Source organism: Poecilia mexicana, unplaced genomic scaffold (assembly GCF_051168715.1).
Source record: "Poecilia mexicana isolate PSO_F unplaced genomic scaffold, ASM5116871v1 scaffold_7, whole genome shotgun sequence".
Classification (NCBI taxonomy): domain Eukaryota; kingdom Metazoa; phylum Chordata; class Actinopteri; order Cyprinodontiformes; family Poeciliidae; genus Poecilia; species Poecilia mexicana.
This window is the reverse complement of record NW_028263376.1, coordinates 9,257,056-9,279,898: the sequence shown is the minus strand read 5'-3', so window position 1 is coordinate 9,279,898 and position 22,843 is coordinate 9,257,056. Positions and strand designations below refer to the sequence as shown.

The following is a 22,843-nucleotide window of genomic DNA, read 5'->3' as shown; positions in this document are numbered from 1 at the left end:
GCGGGGGCTGCGAGCCACAGCAGCGCTGCACCCCTGAACTCTACAAATCGACCTTATTTTGATTAAGCTGCCAGGGCGGTGGGATTCCACAAGTGAGCAGCTCCCAGCAGCCGAGAACAGACGTCTGTGGTCACTCTGGGCAGCTCTTAGGGGACGTTAAGAAAAGGTGCTTAACTGAATACACTCTTCACTCTCGAGAGGATCTAAATGTTTAAGCTTAATTCCCAATTCCCAAATGATTTATTCTAATGTACTGACTCAAATTATATAAGTTAAAAAACCCCCCACTATTTTCACTACTTTTTTTTTTTATGTCTTTCATCACATTCCTGAACGTTCCCTTTACAGCTAACAAGATCCTTTTCAGTACATCACATTTTCAGGGTTTGAGGTTAGAGTTCAGCTGTTATTTCCCAAAAGAAGCAATTAGGCTTGCCCCAATAAAGAAATATAACATCATAAAAGAGAATAAGTCGATTTAATAAGCTGTTAATACAAATTGCTGGAGGGGGGAGGAAGCATAAGAAGAAAAATTAGGGACCACTTCTGACAATTTCAGGATAATCGCAAGCCGAATTCAAAAACACCATCATTAGCAGCCAGTCTTACAAAGAGTTAGCAAACCTTCTGTTAAAAGTACGCTGGTGAAAAAATTGGCCTTGAGTGCCATTTAAAATGCTGCTCTCACCACATTTAAGATTGTGCTGTTTTTCAGTTTCATTGAATTGTATTTTAATGTAACCCTTTAATCCTTCAAATTTCTTTTATGGGAATCAAAAAGTAGAAAAAAATCTGTTGACAAAACTGCAATCTCTCAGAAAAAGATGATATTGTTGCCAAAGTAACATATTTTCCTCAGGATAAGCTGAAATAAAAGTGAAGGCTGTTGCAGAATCCTCTCTCCATACTAATGTGGTTTGGAATTAAAGGTGTGACGGCAATTGTTCTACAACACCATAACCATATGTTTGAGACATCAAGCATTTCAGCATTCAGCCTGTTTTAAATGTCAGACTGCTTTCGACATAGGGTGCATTCAATTAAAGCCAGCTTTATCTGAACTCTAGTTTGTTTGTCTAGAAGGTCTGGCTTGTTTTGGGAGGTGTGAATGCGTAATCAAGCTTGATGTGGACCAAAAAATTGAACTCTGGTCCATCTAAAAACCTAGGTCTCTGTGCAGTGTGAAAGCAAACTGCACCAGCTGAAAATGCAACAAACGTTGCGATTTTCTTGCCCCATCAAACATAGTCCACGCCCATATATTTCTGGGTAAATCAAGATGTGACACAGCAATTATTAATTCTATCATTTCTTAATATCCAGAGCATGGACAGTTATCTGATGGCCATCCAGGTCCTCCCAGAAATGAACGAAACAGAAAAACACTGTGTGAGGCTGAACTGTTGATCACTGAAGTCGCATTTCTGTCTAATTCAGCATGACATGGCCGCATTTTTTCCCACTTTTACAAAAACCCTGACATGGGAAGAGCAGCACAAACATTTTCCCTTTTGTAACATTGCCCCCATCCTTTTCAACAGGGATCCGAAACGTTGATTAATCTGCACCATCCTCCGCTGATACGCCTCTTTAAACAAGCTCCTTGCACATTGTCTTGTTTGCTGGCCTGATGACTTTCTTCTTGCTTGCATAAATTATTGATCCTTGACACTCTCCATTTGCCACGGTGCTAAAGATTTTGTGTTTATAGGCTGTATTTGGAATGGCGGCGGCGTTTGTTTGCCTCTGTTGATGATTATTTCTCCCATGAGTTCTCACATTGGGCAGCAGTCAGGCTTCAGGGTCGCGTTCATGTTCTGCCGACCCAGGTGGTCGTGTAGTCAGTGGGCTGAAGGTGAAGCTGTGTTCTACTTTGTTACTTGGCATGGGCTTGTTTGGCAACTGGCACCGACTCTGCAGCCTAATTTTAGCTCCTTTCCTTCACAGAGACTAGTTGTGCTGCTTCATCGTTTTTTGTAAACTAAACATGAATAGCAGGTTGCTTTCCAGCCTTTATTCTCCCATGTAAAGGAGTTAGAATCTCACAGTTTCTGATCTATTTCATTCGTGGAGCTAAACTGTAATTTATGAGAAAAGACCGTTTGAACTGAATAAAGACAAAAGTCTTCTGTGAGCCAAAGCTCAAATTGTTTTTGTGCCTTTTGATGTTTGAAGCTCTTTCACTAACTTCCTCATAAATATAGAAGGGAAACTTTTAAGTTTTTATAAACTTGTGTTTTTGGAACCGATTCTCTTCAATGTTCACATCTTACAAGGCCCATTAGCTTGAAAGGTTTTCTGTTAAAGAACCTTGAATTTATTTTGTCACCTTACAGCCGCAGGTATCTTTTATTGGGATTTCAAGTGATAGTCATGAATAATTGTGATAAACAAGAAAAATGTTCAAAAATTAAAATAATTCATAAAATAAGTACATTGGTTCCAATCTTTTGAGTTATGTTTTTACCAGATTAGCATATGTAGTCTGACAGTTTGCTCATTCATTGTAAAATAACATCCATTCAGATTGAAAACATCTGCTAATATAATTTGTCTAGTTTTACCACAGATTCTTGATCTTGATCTTAACTCTGGAAGGTAAACTTTAACTCTTTTGCTGCCACTAATGCCTATTCTTCCAGGGTTACTTTCTACAAGGTGCTGATGGCTGTAGAGTACATTTGAAGATTTGCCATAAAAAAACCCAACAGAAAATATAGTGGTGAGACGACGAGTTTCATTTGTAGTTATTAAAAACTGCACATTTAGATTTTCATTTAAATCATGTTTAATGTGAAACTAGTGAACTAACAAGTTCACATGAATTAAAGTTGATTCTATTTTTTCATTTTGTTTAACTCAAGACGATGGGTTTTAGTAAAGCATAGCTGGCAAGAATAAACAACGTTTTCGACTTTCATGAACTTCACCATTCTCCCCATGCTGTGGATGCATACACTGTGGGTGATAGTGTAGGAAACTCCCTTTTTTACAGGAGAAGGTCTGAAGGAAAACCAGACTCAGGATGGTGGGCCATCTGCCTAGACCGGTGGGGGGTGAGAAAACAGGAAGAGAACACAAACAATTTGACGCCAAGAATTTCATGAAGTAGGAAAACACATTGTTTCTCAGTGATAAAGATGGTGTCATCTTGGTTACTGTGGTTATTTATTAAAACCTAATTTTTTTATATAGTTTTGTCATCTTTGTTTGCTCTTTTAATGTATTTTTGTTACATTTCAGCCTTTTCCTAATGTTCTTCTCTCCTCTTATGTGAAATTGTTACCCATTCTTACAAACAGCTACCCCCACTAGTCTCCAAACTCCAAACTCTTTTCTTTTGTGTGTGTGGTTTTTTGTTGTTTTGTTTTGGACTCCCTCTTTGGATTGGCTTAAACCCTTCTTGTTATTTGCATGTCTATCTCTGAGACCTCCTGTTGAAACCTTGATTTCATGCTACGGGCTCTTTCTCTTCCTCCCATGCAGATGTTCGGGAAAGAGGCAAATGAACACTGATGTGGCTCATTAAAACACCTGACCCAGAGGAAGTCATGGTGCTAGAGCTGGAACATTTGAGGACTCAGAACAAATTGTGAAAGCGTCTCAGCTTAGGGGTTAACATTCTCTCCAAATACTGCCTCTGTGACATTTTTTTTCTACTTTTCCTGGAGAGAAACTCTTTTTCCAATATGTTCCGCAGGGTGCCTGACAGTGGTTTGAACTTCTTGTGCATTTCAACCCGTTCTTGTTGCTCTTCCTCTGTTACGGTGTGTTGTACCTGCATTCCTCTCAAATTATTCATCATCAATAACCCAAATCCTCCTGCCTGCCAGGTCTCCCCTTGGGTCCTCTGTCCTGTCCTGTGCCAGTGCTGACCAACAACTTCCCCATGTGAAAAATGAAACCAATATGGAAATACCAAAAACTGCAGTTTCTTAAATGGACACTGGGGAAGGTCTAAGAACTCCCGTTGGTCCCCCAAGTTGAAAAATGACCAGCATTAGTGCAAAAATAAACATGTTTCTGCCCTGGTCAAATTAATCACTGTTGAGGGTTGCACCGCACTGAGTGACAGGTGGGTTGCCCAGTGGACGCAGCTGAGTTTTGTTTTCTCTCAACTCCAGCTGCAAAACCCAAACTGGTGTAGCCTAATTCTTGTATAAATAGTTTTTAAACCGAAGCTTATCAGAAGGCACTGAATTTTTATGTTCAGGTGTAAAATGAACCTTTGAAAAATAAATCTTTTATGTGGAAAAAAGTTGTCTTTCAACTCCTATGTACGATTCCTACACATTTCTATAGTTAAAATTTCATAATATTTCGTAGTTCTAGTTTTCCCAGTCTTTCTAATCCAAGTATTAGTGTGCAAATACAAAACTGTATTGACACACAGATGGCTAGATAGATGGTTTTCCAGTACTTCCCTTATTTAGATTGAATGATTACTGTGTGTACACGACAAATCTAAGTGCTTTAAGCCTCAACTACAAACAAATGTGGAGCATCCAAGCTGACGGATAGCAACACTGTGATCATAATAATGACTTGTCATATAAGCTTTATTTCTATACAGTTGCATGAATAACTTTGACATTTAAAGAATCTGATGCTACTCGTGTAATGCTGTGAAAGCAGTTTTGTAATGTTGTAGTTGGTTTAAAAAACCGACTGGTAGTGTTTCTTGTGAAAAATACTAACACATTCTTAAAGTTCACTCCCTCTTGCTGGTTGTTCTGGTGGTTGAACAAACATTTTAAAATGCTTTTTGAATCTCCAAACTATTATTAGTCAGATTAATTTCTGTAATTTGTCAAATAACTTGTTTAAGACGTGACACTTGCTTTGACTTTGGAGTTGAGTGGAAAGACTTGAGACTTACTTGTGATATGCAAAACAATGACTTGATCCCAGCTCTACTGAAATCCTTTGTCATATGGTATTTCCCTCCATTAGATTATTTTTCATACATACTTACAATAAAAACAAATTTTTACCAAGGCTTTGTGGCTCCTTCAATGTCCCTTTCTGGCAATTGTTTTTAACTATCAGCATTTATTTTCCAAGCACAGCATTAAATTAGCGCCTGAGAGTTGTGAATGGTGACATATTTACACCCAACTATGTTACGGGGGTTTCAGTTTGAGAGCTTAAAATTGAGTAGCAAAGTGTTTAATGTATTAATATTTAACAAGCTTTACATCACGATGGCTTCTGCCAGTCTTATAAACTTATTTCTGCCCCTTATTAACTTAATTATAGAGTCAGCTCAATTTTTATTCTCAGTCAGACTCGAGTTGGGATTCTGGCTGGGCCAATCTAAGCCATCAATATTTTAGTGAAATATTAAAGATTACTTTAAACCTAAATCTGCCAGGGATATGAATATGTTTGGGCTTAGCTTTGTGTTTCTTGAGCGGTGCAATTTTAGAAGCTCACCCAGAGAACTGGACGCTTCCACTGGCGCCATTTAGAATTTGTTAGAAACCCAAATTGGCTCAGCTTGGTAGCGCTGCCTCTAAGAGAATGGGTTGAGTGGGGCATTTAGTTGTGGCATAGGTTTGACTGCCAAAGTTGTGAGCTCAGCCTGTGTGCCCTGACAGCCAAGCAGATCATCTGCTCATATTTTTGGCCTCATATGATCTTCATGTCTCCATGTGTGTGGATGCATGTGCGCGTGTGTGTGTGTGTGTGTGTGTGTGTGTGTGTGAGATCTTTTCATCCTTGGTCTGTCTTCTGTCTTTCACACCCTCGATGTGCAGAGCGCGGTGACTCACTTGCATCTGTGTGTAAAATGGGTTTTGGCTCAGCAGTACTTGCAGGGCCTGACTTGTGACATTACCCTGGCCTTCACACTTGTGGCATTTTGAAATGTGTGGATGCTTTGACCATCATCTCGGTGACCAAAACAGCCCGTTTTAGTCCTGTACATCTTGTGCCTAAAATGATGGGTATAAAAAATTGATTATCCAAATAAGAAGAGAATGTAAACAGATCTTTATATATATATTTGTTCATTTATAAGATGAAATACAGAATGGGAAAATATAAAAACATAACTTTACATTAATCTCTGTGTTGTTTTTTTTATTAAAAGGACATTTGTATCTAAAAGTACTGCTTTTTAGGACCAAATTCAAAAGCTTTAAAAAAAAATAAAAAAATGGTTACTCATTCAATATGGTACCAATGAAAAATCTAAATGTCTCAAATTAAAATCCAGTGCAACCAACTGCATTAATAATCACCTAATCAGAAAATAAAGTCCAGCTGTGAATTATTCAATCTCTACATAAACGCAGCTGTTCATACTTTAGAAAGGCACAATAAGCCCTCTAACATATCATTTGTTGTGATCTATTCTTTCCACTCAGTCTGTATTGATGCCTGCTGTGCCAGTTCTATAGCTATATATAATCTACTATACTATAGATTATAGCATAATCTATAGAAGGCTATATTGTTAAACATATTTATGGGTTGGAATCCATTAATAGCGCTACCTCTACAGTCTAACTTACCCAGCTTAACAGCTGTAGTGGACACTGATGATAAATCTGTGCTTCTTGTTTGGGCACATCCATGACTCATAAAGCTTGATGGGGTCACCATCGATATATCAATGAGTTCACCATCATTTTCACAAATGAGCACATCCTATTATGCCTCTAAATGTAACCTTTCCTGTTCATGGGCCCAAGTAAAAATATTTTTCAAATTATAAAATCTTAAAAAGTTCAGAACTTTATTCATAAGCATTAAACTCCATTTAGTTGCATCACAACTTTCTACATCGTTTAACTTAACAATCGTAGCAATTTCCTGAATGATGTGTAAAACACATTATAGTGCAAAAGCAGTAGAACTAGGTCAAGGGTCGGCAACCTTCAGCTCAGGAGCTGCAAGTGGCTCTTTGGACCTTTTTATTTTTATTTGTTTTTCAGCTTATTCTTGTAATAATTGCATTTCGACATATTCCACAAAAAAAATAAAAAATACCAGTAATCTTTACCTAGATCTATCTGTTGTTATTAGGCTGGAAAATATATGTAAATATCAATATCCCATATAATAAAATGTAGCACACAGGAAGCATTTACATTGATTACCTCACTGAGAAGTTGAACACAGAGTCAGTAACGCAGCTCTGAAAGTCACACGCTGCTGTGGTTTGTTATTCCTTTCTATTTAAAGCATACCTGTTCTCAGCTTCCACTATCCGCAGCTCAGGTTCTGTGCTTCCTTCAAATGTGCTGTCAGAACACTCGTCTTGCTTTGCAGACAACTTATGTCTAAGTGTGGTTGCAGGTTGCACTGATGATTTCAGTAAAAAGGTGTTGAAGTTGTTGATGTTTTATTTGCAGCAGTATTGATTATGGGTGTTAGGCAAGCGAGCTAAATGTCTGTTTAAACCCGGAGCACTCTCCATGTGAAATGGAGAGGATGCGTGAACTCCTGTCAAACCTAATGTGGCTCATAAGAACATTCTCTGTGTTGTCAGCGATGGCCGTATTGCTAAGCAACAAGTTATAAAAATAAGTGTTCCCTTTAACTAGGCCGCTAGGGGAAGCTGTAAATGTTCTTGCTGTGATGCAGCATCTTGTCAGCTCTGGATGCTGTCCTTGTTAAATGGTAAATTCAGCCTTAGAAACAGTGGATTCCTTTGATACAAAGGTTACGGTTTCTGTTGTCTATTCTATTTTCTCCATAGATGGCATATCAGTTTAGCAAAGGTTTTCAGACAGACTGATCAGTGCAATAATTCATCTTAGGAAAATATAAAACAATGACCTGTAAACTTGCTAAGAAGCAAATTTAGATAGAAAATTGCTGATTCCCAGTGTTCTTTTGTTTTTCAGTACATATTTAAAATATACCAGTAAATGAATGCAGTGCTGCATTGGTTTAAGAGTTTTAAATGTAGAATTCATAGTTTGCCTCCTATTAGCTAAGAAACATTGCAGGTATACAGTGTTATTTGAAAGTTAATTCAGCAAAATATTTGTTCATTAACTTTATCTTTAACTTTTTTCCTTAGTCATTTTTGATTTAGTAAGAGTTACCTTATCCAAAGCTTAAAATAGTATTTTGGTGGCATGTATTGTCAAGTCTATAAATATTAGGTCAGCGACGACTTTTAAATTTTGCTTTTAATCAACATCACAATGAATGTAAAATACTCAAACAGATGCAGCTGAAGAGCAGAGTTTATGCTTTCTTCCTGTGGGTTAAACCAAAAAACTTGTCTAAAAATATGAGGAAATAAAGCATGTGTTCATATTCAACATCTTGGTTTTAAGGGCTCAAAAGTAATTTGACTTAAATCAAATAATTCAACATAAAATGATCATTTCTAGAACTTGGTTAAAAATCCTTTGCTGGAAATGAAAGCCTAAAGTCTTGGTCTTATGGAGGTCACTAGATATTGAATTTCCTTCTGCTTAATGCCCTTATAGGCTTTTACTGCTGTGGCTTTTAGTTGTTTGGACTAAGATCAAGTGACTGACTTGCTCTGTAAGCATATTCTACATCTTAGCTTCAATGAACTCCTGGGTTGCTTTGGCTGTGTGTTTCGGGTCATTTTCTGTCTGAGTCCTGAAATCCAGTCAATTTGACTTAATTTAGCTGGATTTAAGCAGACAGTACATGTCTGAACACCTCAAGATTCATTCAGCTCCTTCTGTCCAGAGTCACATCGTCAATAAACTAGTGTCCCAGGGCCAATGGCAGCAATGCACATTCAAGCCCACGTCACTGCCTCTGACGTTGGCGTGCCTCATTTTGGTAGATGTTGACCATATAGTTTTATTTGTCCAAAGCATGTCCTGCCATGTTTGTTGTTTTTTTTTTTTAGATGTTTTTCTTTAATAAAGTCCAATCTAGCCCTGATGTTCTTGAGGTTAAAGATTTGCTTGCATTTCTGTATTTACTTTCATTCAGTCTTCTCTTTTTTGTCGATTTAGGTATTGATACACCTACCTTCTGGTTGATCACTTTGTTGACTGTTGTGAGTGGATCTTCTTTCCAGAATTGTGTTTTATATTAAATACTGTTTTTTCAATCATTACATCAAATGGTCAACATTTAAATTCACTCAGTAAGTTGGAAAAAATTGCTTTGCAAAATAAAGTTTGGAGTGTCCTTGTTTGCCTTAGTTTAGAAGTACCTCTCCTGCTCTTTATACATAAAGAGAGCATCAAAATAAGAAACTTAATGCTGTTCATTTGCATTTGCAGCACCATTGACCACTTGGAAGCAGAGGAGAGGAAATATGCTGATAAAACAAGGACAATTAAAAAGCATCTACTTAAGCAATCAATTAAGATCCATTAGTAGCAAATATGAATCACGTAGACTCCAAGTAGAGAGGCAATGGTGCTCTTTCGCTTTGTATCAAGCTTGAAGCATCCCCCATTAGTAGTAATTGGTGTGTTCCCGATGCCACTTTTACATAATCTTTAAGTTGTGACTGGAAAAAAAAAAAAAGAAAAAGAAAAAACTGCTCTCTTTTTCACATGTCTTCAGTATCAGAAGGGAGATGAAAAACAGTTTTAACCTGGGCGTGCTGGGAAAGACAAGCTTGTAGATGTGTAGGCAGGGGGTGAGGGGGTCTGATGGGATTCTAAGTGTTAAAGAGTAATGGGCTGCTGTTGTGATCTGAGGCAGCACGTGTCTCTCTGGCACAAAGTGTATTTCTTACCACTGTTGTTGGTAATCATAATAATAACAGCAAGTCGTTTGCATTGTTTCTCCGCAGCTCTCACTGTCTCAGCTGGCAGCTACTTCACGCTACCCGACCATCAGCCACTCCAGCTCGGCGTTACCGTGGCAACAGTCATTTCCTTCTCTGCTCCATCCTTCCCCATTGGCATCAGCCCACCAGCTGTCACATGTCGTAAGATTTCCACCCCCGTTTCCTGACACACACACACACACACACACACACACACACACACACATACACACAGTCATGGTCTTGCACCGAAACTTCACATACATGCCAAAGGAAACGCACAAGCATTTAACAACGACAAGCATTTACAGGTTTGACATTTCTACACAAAACATGCTAAACGGTTTGAATATCCTCAAGACAATGGAGGGAGTGATTGAGTTCAAGCATACAGAGCCTTGCTGGAGTCTTCACACGCCTTGACATTTTTCATATTTTGTCACATTACACCCGGAAATTCAATGTGTTTTATAGGACGCTGTGTGAGATTTTAGAGTACGTCTCTTGTGTCTTTGTGTTTTGAGAGACTGAAAGTTTTGTCCATTATTCGTTGTAAAATAGCTCAAGATTAGATGGACTGTATGAAGAGCATTTGTCATTTCACAGATTTTGACAGAGTTGTGCCACAAATCTCATGATCTCAAGATTTACTCACTCTTCCTGTTTTCAGCATTCGAGATAAATATTATTAGTTATGTAATCTGTTTTTTTATCTTTATGTAAATGCTACCTTGCTATTTTGTTAGTACAGGGTTTAATAAATCTACTTGTTGTCTTGTATCTAGTCCAACCTTAATCTATAAATTCAAGCCAGTTTTGTGACATCGATAGATTTATTTTTCATTGATCTAGGGTAACTTAATGATGCACATTTAAAATGATGTTACAAACTACAATTCCTAACAAGCTCGATGAAATGAAGGGCATACTGTTAATGCACTCAGCTCATATACTGTTGCAAAGCCGAGGAAGTCAGCTGCACTGTGCGGATTTTAATACCTCTGGTGAATAATTTACTGGAATGATGCAGGAGTAACCTGCTCCCCGCTGTTGTGGGTGTTTGCTACTGAGAATTGGCTAGGACTCATTTTGCCTTTGAAAGCTGCCTTGTCTCTGCTAAATTAGACCATGTTCCCCCACAATGATGCACATATTTGGGAAGTGATGCAGAGCACGTTGGAAACAGTGGTGCAATCTCACAAAGTGAGGAAAGATGAAGTAACCACACGGAAACGCGCACGCACGCACGCACGCACACACACACACACACACGCACACACACACACACACACACATACACATTCTAAACTGATTAGTAGAGAAATATATACACTTCTTTAACTTTTCACATTTTTGTACATGTACACAAAATCCACTACTATTTCTAATTTATTCATTATTTCCCAAAAGTGTGCATTTTGGAGTGAAACATGTTGTAATTTACAAGTGTATATAAAAAAAACAACTGCTCTCTCACCTATATAGAGACAGAGAGATTTCATCTCAGGCTTGGGTCCTTATTTTACCTGGTCCGAGGATTGTGCTCTTCTGGACTGCGATGACGGATGTTTCTCCAGGTATTTGTTGGCGCTCCGATGACCACGGCCACTACTGTTGCCTCCACCTACCAGGCTCTTTCTAGCTCTTTCCTGAGCCCTTGGCATTTCTCCAGTTTCTCATTTTTTCTGATGTTTCCATCACTTGAACGACGACATCAATCACAACAGCTGTCCGCTGCTGCTTACCAGTGATCACATGGTTGGCCCGTTGCCATTTTGTCCGTTTGTATCTGAAAGTCCCCAAGGATCTTGGCTCGGTCATTCTCCACCACCTTGGGAGGTGATTCCCACTTTGACCTAGGCATCTCCAGTTCATATTCCACACAGATGTTTCTGTACGTGGCGCCAGCCACTTGGTTATGGTGTTTCATGTTTTCCTTTCCTGCTAGTATCTTACAGCCTTCAACCTACAACCTTCTGTGAGATGTTTACATTTTTCTGGGACTTCTTTGCACAGCCTGCATTTGGTATCTTGGCTGGTGTGGTAGATCTGTGCTTCTGTGCTGTCTTTCAGTCTCTGCCCCTTTGGCAGGATTTGGTCATATCAGTAAGTTCAGCTATTTGTCAGTGGTACATCCTAATCAGCTGTTCTTCTTCCCACAATGGTTCCTTCAGCTTCTTCTCTTCCAGTTTTTATTGTTTGCAACATTCACCAAGCTCTTCATCCCTTAGGATCTTCCTGATGTATTCCTGAAACTTGGATATTTCAACTTGGATGATGGCTCTGATAATCACTAGACCTCTATATAAAGGGGGACATTAGTGGACTCAGTGTAAATTAGGAAGGTAAGCATCTCGAGCTGTGAATGTTCAATCTATTATTCTAATATGTAGCCCAACTGCAAACCTACAAAAACATGGCTTGGCAAGGAGAGTATTAATTATAGAAGAATTAAATTAAGCAGAAAAAGGCAGCTCTGGATCTTTTCACAGATCCTCTATTCACTTTGAATAAGTGGAAAACATGGTTTCGGGATAATTATTAACAGCTTCTTTCACAAAACTAGCCTTTATGGAAGAGTAGCGAGAAGAAAACCGCTGTTCGAAGAAATCCAGCATCATCGCATGGAAAATGTAGAAAATCTTTCAGATTTATTCCCTGATTTGACATATTTTGAGAGTCATTGCTGAGGTTTCAGAAACACTAACATTCCTCATATTAAGGCTGCAAAGCTGCATGGAGCTGAAGGCATTAAGTGTTGACATGAGTGAAGCAAATAGATGCTGATCCTTATATCCAACTGGATCAGTTGTTTGTCTTGTAAAGGAGGACAAATGTGTGCATAGATAAAGGGCTAAAACAGACAGTTTGGGACTAAACAAAGGCAAGGGAATAAATTTGCTGGTAAAATATGTTTAACACAACATTTTTGTACAAAACTTATTTTGCTATCTATCCAGCTGTAGTGTCTTAACTAATGTTAAAAAAATACTATCTTTAACAACAACAAAAAACAGATATAATCTTGGTAGATAAAAGTTGGACTAGAAATTTATTCTGGCAGTCCTCCTCACAGCACGACTTGGTCTTTGGGAGCCAAATTCAATTGTATTTCTTTTTTGCAATATTGTGTTCCTGATTATTCTCTTATCTTCAGCAAGACTCATTCGCAGTTCCTGGATTATTCAGGCAATATGATTCAGAGCCTAAGCTGTATGGATTTCAAGCATAATAGATGGGAGAAACATAATAAAACAGCTGCTGTCTAGTTAGAAAACCCATTTCAAGTTGTACCGCCACACAACAACACCGCCTTTACAGTCTAAAGTGAATAGAAAGTGGAAATAAAACAAAAAAAACCCCATCATTTCTCATTGCAAGAAATGTTTTGTATCTATTAGATAAATTGCTAAGATAATATTTTGCTTTCTGTAAATTTCCTTGGACTGCTACTGTTATACCCCAGTCATGCTACTATAAAATGTTAATTAAAAGAAATAGATGAATGAATGGAAGTCGACACACCCAATGCCTTTCTCCTGTGAGACACCATACTTGGCCAAAAAAACATTTTGTTTAATTTTACTTGTTCATTTCAAGCTGATTTTGTGTTTAGAGTGAGAATTTTGGTTTCTACATTAGGGGCAACTCAAAAGCTAGCAGTTAATAAAGTTAAGGAATATCTGACCCTTGCGTCACTGCCTGGAAATAGTTCTCATTTATAATGCCCTAGGTGGTTTCTTTTAGTAAATTACAGTTCAGAATTTACTGTTTAAACCTCCATTTGTCCTTGTAACCATAAAACTTGAGCACACCTGCCCATGAAAATCACTCATCTATGTGTTATCACATTGCAACAGCTTAATGTCAGCGAGTTCAAAGGTGCCAATTCTTTGGACCATTTAACATTTTTAAAGCTACTGTCTCATCCCATGCTAACCTCAGAGTTTAAGATGCTGGCTGTTCAATCACATGTTGTACACTCGTGTGCTTTATGCATATACAACAACATGGTATTGGCCAATATTATTACTGACATGTTTGATGGAAAGTCAAATAATATTCAACTCTGTCTTCAGATAGGCAAGCTAAACTGTGTGTGAGAAGCCAGAAAGGAAACATAGACTAGAAAATGTCTTCATTAGCTCTCTATAGATAATTGTTGGTGTGGTCCAACTTTCAGCTGTGTATCTGTGACAGTGAAGGAGGGATTAATGTTTTCACTAAAAACCACATTATTCCTTGTCTGTGAGCTCCCCTCTCACGATGAGCTAAAAATCTATACAGGCTATACATCTACAGATGTAATTAATGAGTTATTATTTCTTAATTTGTTTCACAAACACACACATATGGGATGTATTTTGGATAGTAATCCATAAATGTTCAATACTATTAAGTCATATTAAGAACTGAAGCTGTTGTTTTCCTGTACCAACACAATTGCAACAATGCAAGAACTTCTTTCCAAATCATTAACTGCCTTTAATATCTTATCAGCTGCTATTAATTGTATATAAAGTCAATTTAAAACCAAAACAAACCCACAATTCTGACACCTTTATACAAAAATATTGCTTGCATAAATTACATTTAATAATATTTACTTAATTAAAAAATAGTGTTCAGAAGGGAAAATACTTCAGTTTTGACTTCCTTAAGTGGAGCATAAAATATATTGCCACTTATTATGCACAAGATTATAAAAGAAAAACATAAACCTTGATCATTTTAAGTCAGTCCTACATGTTACCTCAGAAGATGTTGTGTAGACTCCTATTAAATTCATATTTATTACAGTTTCAGTGTTTCTATTGTCTCTGGCAACAAGTAGGTTCGAGGTCAAAGGCTTAGGAGAAATGGACAAAATATACAATGGGCTGTTTCCAGCATTTGTAATCATGAATATAAAGAAAAAAACATTCTGTTTCATATGGAATAATCCATCTAAATAGTCTGTCTCATTTATGATGGGTGTTTTTGCCAGGGCACCTGCTGTATGTTAAAGCCTCATTAAGATGTCACTGTGAAACTGAGCGAGAGGCGATCAGTGGAGCTGAAATTTTGCAGTGGAATTAGAAAATGGTTCAGACAAATTTGAATTCTTCCTATGCAGTCTCCACTAAAATAGTGCGTGTACAAAAATCACATAGTCCTTCCTCTGCTGTTATAAAATCATGCTCTGAAACTTACAGTGCTTTGGAAAAGCCTCGGTGTGTTTTAGGTAAATGTTTTTGTGATAGATCAGTACAAATTCTGTAAAGTGAAAGGAAAATAATTCAATTTTTTTTTTTTTGTTTTAACAAACAAAAATGTGGCATGTATTCATCTGCACTAAATCTGTACTGAAATGTTTGACTATTCTTTTTTGGAGGTCACTCTAATTAAATGGTGACTGTTTGTAATGATCGATTGCCAAATCTAGCCACAGACACTCTATCCACATCTGAACTTTGACTAGGCCATTCTAACATGAACGTCCTTTGGTCTAAACTCTTCCATTGTAGCTCTGGTTGTATGGTTTAGGCTTGATGTGCTTGCTGACCAGTAGAGGTCTTTTCTACCTCCACTGGTCTTTTGTATCCAGTGTATTGATCTTCACCCACCTTCACACTAATGGTAACCAGTTTCCCTTTTCCTGTTGAAGGAAAAGATGCACACAGCATGATGCTACCTATACCTAGTTGTTTTACATGTAGATGAAAAGCAAACTTTAAGTCTCATTTGACCATATCACATTTTTTATTTTTTCAGCAAACTATAATCAGGAATTCTCGCGGTTTTCTTTCAATATAGTCTTCAATATATTATTGCAAAAATGTGAAAACAAAGTATTAGTTTATTTCCACTCAGCAATTCAAACCTTTGTTTGTACTATCACGTCATTTTTTTAAAATATATACTAGTTTGATTTGTTAATTTGAAGAAATGTGAGAACGTTCTTGGGCTATGAATACTTCTGCACCGGACTCCACCTTGGTTTATGATGCTTTAATGAAACGTCTTTGAGTTTCTGAAAAATATTTGACACAAATCCAGAATCACTAAACTAGAATTTCGGAAACGTTCATCTGAAGCACACGGATCTCAGCTGTTGTAGTTCAAAGTGATGTGCTGCAAGTGAAACTGGAATCTGACCTATAACTTGTAGGACGCAGTGAGTGAGTATGATGAAACTGCTTCCTTCACTTCTGACATCCTCTGGTTTCCTCCAAGTTTCTTTTTTAATAGAGATAAAATGTCAGACCACATTTTTTTTTATTGTTGCGTTTTATGTGTTTCTTTCCAAAGACAAAAAAATAATTAAATGCAACTATTTAAAGTTTTTGTAATTAGAGAGGCGCCAAGATATCAACCTAACATTAGAATCAAACAATAATTCTTGATCGACTGAATTTTATGTTTTCCCAGTTATTAAATGCATATTAAAAAAAACAATCGATAAACAGATAAACTAACAGAATGTAAAATAATGGGGGGGGGGTTATTTCAAAATCAGATTTTGGTGCATAAATAGGGATGAGCTTTTAATTTATTCATGTTCTAACTTATTGGATTTAAAATCACTTCATCAAAGTAAGTAGTAGTACACCATGTGTCCTTAGAATAAGAACATCAGAGTCGGATAAAATCAAACTTTATAGAAAACTAGGAAAACCTTATTGCTGCATCTCCATTTGTTTATTCTAGATGAGTAATTAGAATCAGAGCAAACATTGACAAGGACCAAGTAAACCCAGACCAGGGTAAGCTCCTTACCTCCTCCTGTGACACGTGGCTGCTGTGTGTAAAAGATATATATTTCCACTGTAAGCTCAGGGTTGGAGCAGTCGGAGCATTAGGCAATTTCCAGAATCAGTTTTGACAAATCCACTGCAAGCTTTTTACTTATTGCCTCATTCTTTTAATCCAGGCCTTCATAACCCAATTTTACTTTCCATGGATCCAGTTGTCAGCTGTGTTTAGCAAAGTCAGTCCTTGTCCTGGTTTTTATTTCTCTTTGCTCATGATTGTACTGTACTGAGTCATTTCTTTATGATTCATGTGTCTTTGCCTACACTTTTGTGTGATCGGCTTGTAATTGGACAGTAGAATTTGCTTTATGCCATTCTGAGTGATGAGTGTGAAAGTGAACTTAATTAATGGGGAACAGTCTGACTTATCAGTGCGGATAAACAGAGCTGGTTCCCTGTTTTCTGCCTTGCTGCAGCAGTTTTGCTGCATTAATCCTATTTATTGCATTATTTATAGATTGGTCCTTGTGTCTTTTTGTAGGCCTGCTCGGCTGTCAGCACCATCACCCACCTGGAGATGGACCTTCAGCGGGAAGGCGGCAAAATGACCTCCAAGGACGAAGAAGGAGATCATCTTCAAGAACTGCCCTTCACCCCCATCCATGCTCCTGTCATTACTCTGGGAGCGAATGTGCCGAGGTGAGGTGTTCACGTTGTGTGTCCCTGATTGTAGTGGGATTTAATGCCACTTAAATCCTCTAGGACAGTTCGACTGATGGTGTCGTCACCTGCTTAAAATTCATTAAGAAATAGTAAAATATTCCAAATGAGCATCATGGAATAACACTAAAAATCTGTGCACGATAAATACCAAATGACCAAGGACAAAAACAATGTTCTGTCATCTTCACATATCCTGGATTTTCTCTTACTTGGTTCTTGTTTTTGTTTTGAGAGTTTTCCGTTTTTAAAGGACACATCTACTTCTTCCCAGTCATCCATGTTTGTTCATGTTTGGTCTCAAGAGATTTTCTGAGTTTTCCCATCTGACATCTGACTATTGGTGAGGGAAATCAGTTCGACTTAACTTTCAGTTGATTAATAGATAAATAAATACATTGACAAATAAGTAAATGAATAGGATTGATTTAACATCAACTTATTAAAAATCTATTTTAATAAGTTTCCGTCAAATCAATGCTACTGCAATAACAGATTATTGAATAACTCCTCCCACATCTTTATCACAGACGCCAATAAATGTGGTTAGTGTTGTACAATAATGTGGGGAGCCTCCACCCATCAGACCACAGAAAATCTAAATCTTAAATAACCTTTTTAGCGGGTACTCAAATGTGAAGACTCACGTTTATTGTCATCTCCCAAACTCAGTGGAAGTGAAACATTGTTCTCTACAATCCAAGACCAACTGCTCGTCCAAAACTAAATAAAAGTAGTCTCTTGATATTGTTCACCTAATTACAGCTAATGCTTTTTTTTTTTTTTTTTTTTTTTTGCCTCCTAATAAATATTTTGTTCTGCTTGGGTTATAATGCATCTTTTATTTCCTCCTGGTTTTAATCTTTGCTGCAGTTTCTGGAGTTCATCCATGTGAATCTTGTAGTTTCAGCTTCACACAGAAACATATTCGTTTTTTAAAAATATGTTTCTAAATTTACACTTACATATTCCATCCCCCCCCCACAACACATGCATGGGTGAATACTTACAACAATCGTTTTTCTATGCTTGTTCAGTTAGTTTCCTGAAAGAGAAAGTACACTTTGCAAATAATGAGCACAGACACAGAGAAACAAAGCCTTGCATTGGTGAGCAGCATCTGTAAATAAGCAGCTGGCACTGAAACAATTTCCCAATCCCGGCATTTTGGATCCAGACACCATGTTGTTCAGTTCAGCGAGCTGAAACATCGTTGCCTCTTCACCCAGAGCCAGAACATCTTTTTGACTGTTTCCAGTCTGAAATGACCCACTTTTTGGGGAGGAACAATAAAGTCAAAAGAAGTTTAATCCAAGTTGCTCTGCATATCAGATGGAGCCCCTTTTTGAAATAAAGATGACGGCCTGAATATTAATCCAGAGTGACTAAATTAAGAGAGAAGTTTTAAGAAATGGGAAAGTGACATAAAGCATGAAATTGATGCAGCTGTGGAGAAAAACACAATTGACTCCCCTTGTCACTGCTGTCACCCTGATTAGTTTGATCAAGGCTTCTTTCTTTGGACATTTTTAATTACTGTCTCAGCTATTTACCAAATGGACTCCGACCGTGTTAGTGCTATGGCATTATTGCTCATTTCTTATGCCTGCACTTTAGCCAGCCATCTGTGTGCTGCATTTATCACAGCCATGGCATTCCGAGTCAGTGTTAAAAGTATAAGTTATGAATGTTACCTTAGTTCTGCTGAAACAGGTGGCCACTATGATTAGAGATAACTGGCAATTATGCTTGAAAATCCTGAGGGAGAGCTTTGGCACCCACCCATTCCCCCCTTTTTTCCCTCCCCTATAACTATTATCCTGGAGCTGCTGTTTGATGGATATTGCTGACATCCGTATGCTGTCTAATCATCGTTTCATCACATTTATGTTTAGTGCAGACGGATATTGCAACTCAAGTTCGGTTAAACAGGGCGAAGTGACAAAGTTGACGTTATCGCTCAAACGATAAACATCTCGAATTAGAAAGGAGGCGGGATAAAACGATGAAAGGTCTGAATTGATAAGCAGGTGTTGTATTTTACCCAGCTCTCGTCATTTTTCCTGTCTCATTTGAAGTAAATCACGTTAATGAGGCCTGTGCAGCAGGGAATCAACACATTACCTCCTGTTGTTTGTCAAGCGTCAAGAACACATTTGAAGACGTCTTGTGTGCCGTGCTCCAACAGATCTGACATTTTGCTTTGATGATTTTTTTTTTCTCCAGCTCCTGCTCAGTCAGCTCCAGGAGCTCTCTGGCACACCTTTTCTCCGCCGGCTTTCCTGAAATCCTTGACTGCAGCGGGCAGGTGGCAGAAGTCCTCGACCCGACTGAACCTATGCCCTTCGATCCTCAGCGGGAGGAGGCTGACCTTTTACAGGGAAACCTGCTGGTGTTTGAGTTTCTGGCATTTACCAGGTGAGGTCTGCAGTGCTGTGACACATACAGCAGCACTGATGATGCTGACTCTCAGCAGCATCCTGTGTCCTCCTGCACAGTGCATCAATACACACACAGTATTCTTTCCATATGTAGCGATCGGATCGAGATAGGTTAGAAACTTCCATTTTGTCACATTAGAAAAGCAACAAACTTGACTGTAATTTAGGATTGTATGTAATTTACCAACGCACACACGCCCACACACACACACACACACACACACACACACACACACACACACAAAACAAAACAATTGTGAAGTGAAAGAAAAAACGACAAATGTTCACTTTTAAAGTCAGGGCATAAAAGATTACTAAAGATATGCTTTTTACATATTTGTTAAAATTATTATGTCGTGACAGTAGAAGATGAGACGGATGATGTGTGAAAAGATTGAGCTCCTCCACCTCCGCCCAGTGTTACTATTAATATCTGAAGAAATGTGCCACTCCTGGTCAGCCAATCAGAACCCAGAGGAGCATCTTGGTTTGATTCATGGAGAAGCTAAACATGGATGGCAGACTTCATTGTTGTCAGCACATTGACAACTTAATCCTTGTTATTGTCTGCCACGGTATATGCGTCCTGCATATCATATCAGGATGCAGAATAGTGACTTTTGTTAAGTATCGATGACTTACAGGTCGGGTGAATGCGACCTGGTCATAGAGAAGCAGGTCATATTTGGAAAAAATCTGATATTTAGGACCACATATCCAAGTGGCCTGGGTGGCTTTTTTAAAGATCTGATCTGTGTTATTTAGACCGTCATGAAAAGATTGGATTCTGGGCGCGTAATGGATTCAGGTAACTTCAGGCTGCAGAGTGAACATAGTGAAAATCTGACTTCATTCACAATTCTTGGATTATTTTATTTGGGGGAAAAAAGCATAAACTATGTCACTCCCCTTTCACAATTTTGCACAATTTTGTCACATAACACAACAGATCACATCCTAATTAAATATACTGGAGTGTTTGGTTGTAATGTGGCAAAATATTTAAGGGGTATGAAAATCCACACAGCATTGCTGCATTAATCTGTGGGAGAGTCAGAAATGATGCATTGTGACATAAATGATTTGTCATTAATTTACAGTTTAAAATGAACTTGTCACATGATGACATAAATAAACATTTAGAATGAAAAGTAGTAGTTGGAGGGGGATCTTATTTAGTTTACCTCTTCTCTCAAAAATCAACTTGCTATCAATCGACCGTCCATACAGATACCTCTTCAAACAAAAAACAGGGAATGTATATAAAAATCACCAAAAAAGTAGATACATTATTTTTGTAAATGATATAACATTCTACAGAGTCAATATACTTCATCATACATTGATCGCATCTTATGTTGTATTATTTTCTTAAAAGTAAAAATTGATCTACTCTCTTTGGTTTCTTTAGACAGATTGTTCCACAGATTTGTTCCATAAGCAGGAATACAATATTCCATTTGTTTTGTTCTGACTTTGGGCTTTTTAAAACCCAAACACTTAGAGCACACATTCCTTTCCGTCCATTAAACTACTCGCCTTTTATCTGCATTGAGGAATTGATATTGTAGATGGACATTTGTTTGACGGCTAAGGATAATAGCCCACTTCCTGCCTAGACACCTTACATTTTTTTTATATATATTTCTTTTTTTCTGTCTTCTACAGATAGACTTCAATTCACATAAGTCCTCCACAAAGTCCTGCCTGTCAATTACATACCCGTTCATGGCATGTATGCTCTGTATTACAGAGGCGCCATATTTCCTGTCAAATCAGGCAGAAGAGCACCTCTGTCATTGTCCCATCAGGGAAACCTATGGCGTAGTCGTCCCATCTGACAGGGGCTGACAGTGATGGGGGGCTGCTGAGGGATGTCAACAAAAGCCTTCACTCTTTGTGTCGTTCCATCAGCAGTCCTTTTCGTTTGTCTTGGTTGTCACTGACTCATCAGCGCACTGCTTTGACTCCTCATTCCAACCTCAATTCTGTGCAACTTTTCTTCGATTAGAGGCCTGATACATGAAGCTGTCTGCATTGCCTATTTATGGATCTTTGGATTTATGCCGTTTCTGCTTGGAGCAATTACAATCAGAACCTCTAACTGACAGCACGTACATGCGGATCATTGACAGACGAGGAAATTACACCAGACTCATATTCCCAAGTTAAATATTCAGATTGAGGGCTGAGTTTCATATGTCAAGTGCTTTTATGTTTCTGCAGACTCTTTTGAGTCTGAAAATGCATGTTTAGGTCGATAAAATGCCTCACCTTGAATGATTGATCGCTCTGTCCAAAGTGCTTGTGGTGCATTCTTTAATGACATGTTGCTATGCACTATTATGGAAGTTTGAACAGGAATGGGACGCAAAGATCCCAAAGACTAATTTGAGGCATTTTTTTTTAGAGATTACGAACTGAAATGTTGTGCTTTTTTTTTTTTAACTTTCTTTTAATAATTTTGATGTTTGTATACATAGTTACATATTGATGTGTAGTCATTAACATTGTCTTGCAGAAGTATTAAATTTTTTTATTTTTTTTTACCTTGAAATTTCAACCTCAAACTTTAGCATGTTTTAATGGGATGTTATGCAGTAGACCAACTAAATGTGTTAAATAACAAGATTTTAAAATTATTCACAAGTAAAAATCTTAAAAGTGTTGAGGACATTAATATTCAGCTGCATTTAAGCATCAGTGCAATTGATTCCCTTCAGTGAAGAACTCAAGAGTCCTCTGGTGACTCTGGAGTAGAAAAATAATGTCAGCATTAAAGTAGAGAGGTGCATTATAAAAGACTTTCAGTTGTAATTTCAACAAAAAGTGGTTCTACAAAATCCACACTCAAGGTGGCCAAAGACAAATGTTTGTGAGTTTTTGTACAAATATGTTAAACATTCCCACTCTCCTTCCACGTCACAAGAATGTCGTGCTTTTTGTTGGTCAATTCAGTTCATTGAAGTGGGTAAAAATGTGAATAGTTTAACAAGGTTATGTTTTTCTGTAACCTTTTACAATGTGAAATGTTGGTTAAAAAAAAAAAAAAGTCACTTCCAGAGAGCCAACGTGGAGTTCTGCAAGTTCATAGGCGTCCGCTGTATTGCTGCTGAGACTGTTTCAATTTGTTGGTTTTGTGCAAATTAAAACTCATGGCTTTAGTTTTACACTAGGTCCAAAGCAAAATGCCTATAAAAAATATGACTAATGCAAAA

The 22,843-nt window shown here is 37.8% G+C and overlaps 1 protein-coding gene across 1 annotated transcript in view; it reads left to right on the top strand.

The window, feature by feature from the left end:
• Nucleotides 1–22,843, top strand: part of nphp4 (nephronophthisis 4) — a 169,812-nt gene that overhangs the window by 88,261 nt on the left and 58,708 nt on the right. The window contains exons 12-14 of the mRNA XM_088007009.1: nt 9,755–9,892; nt 17,006–17,163; nt 19,411–19,602. Coding sequence (XP_087863135.1) covers nt 9,755–9,892; nt 17,006–17,163; nt 19,411–19,602 — 488 coding nt within the window. The remainder of the gene's footprint in view (nt 1–9,754; nt 9,893–17,005; nt 17,164–19,410; nt 19,603–22,843) is intronic.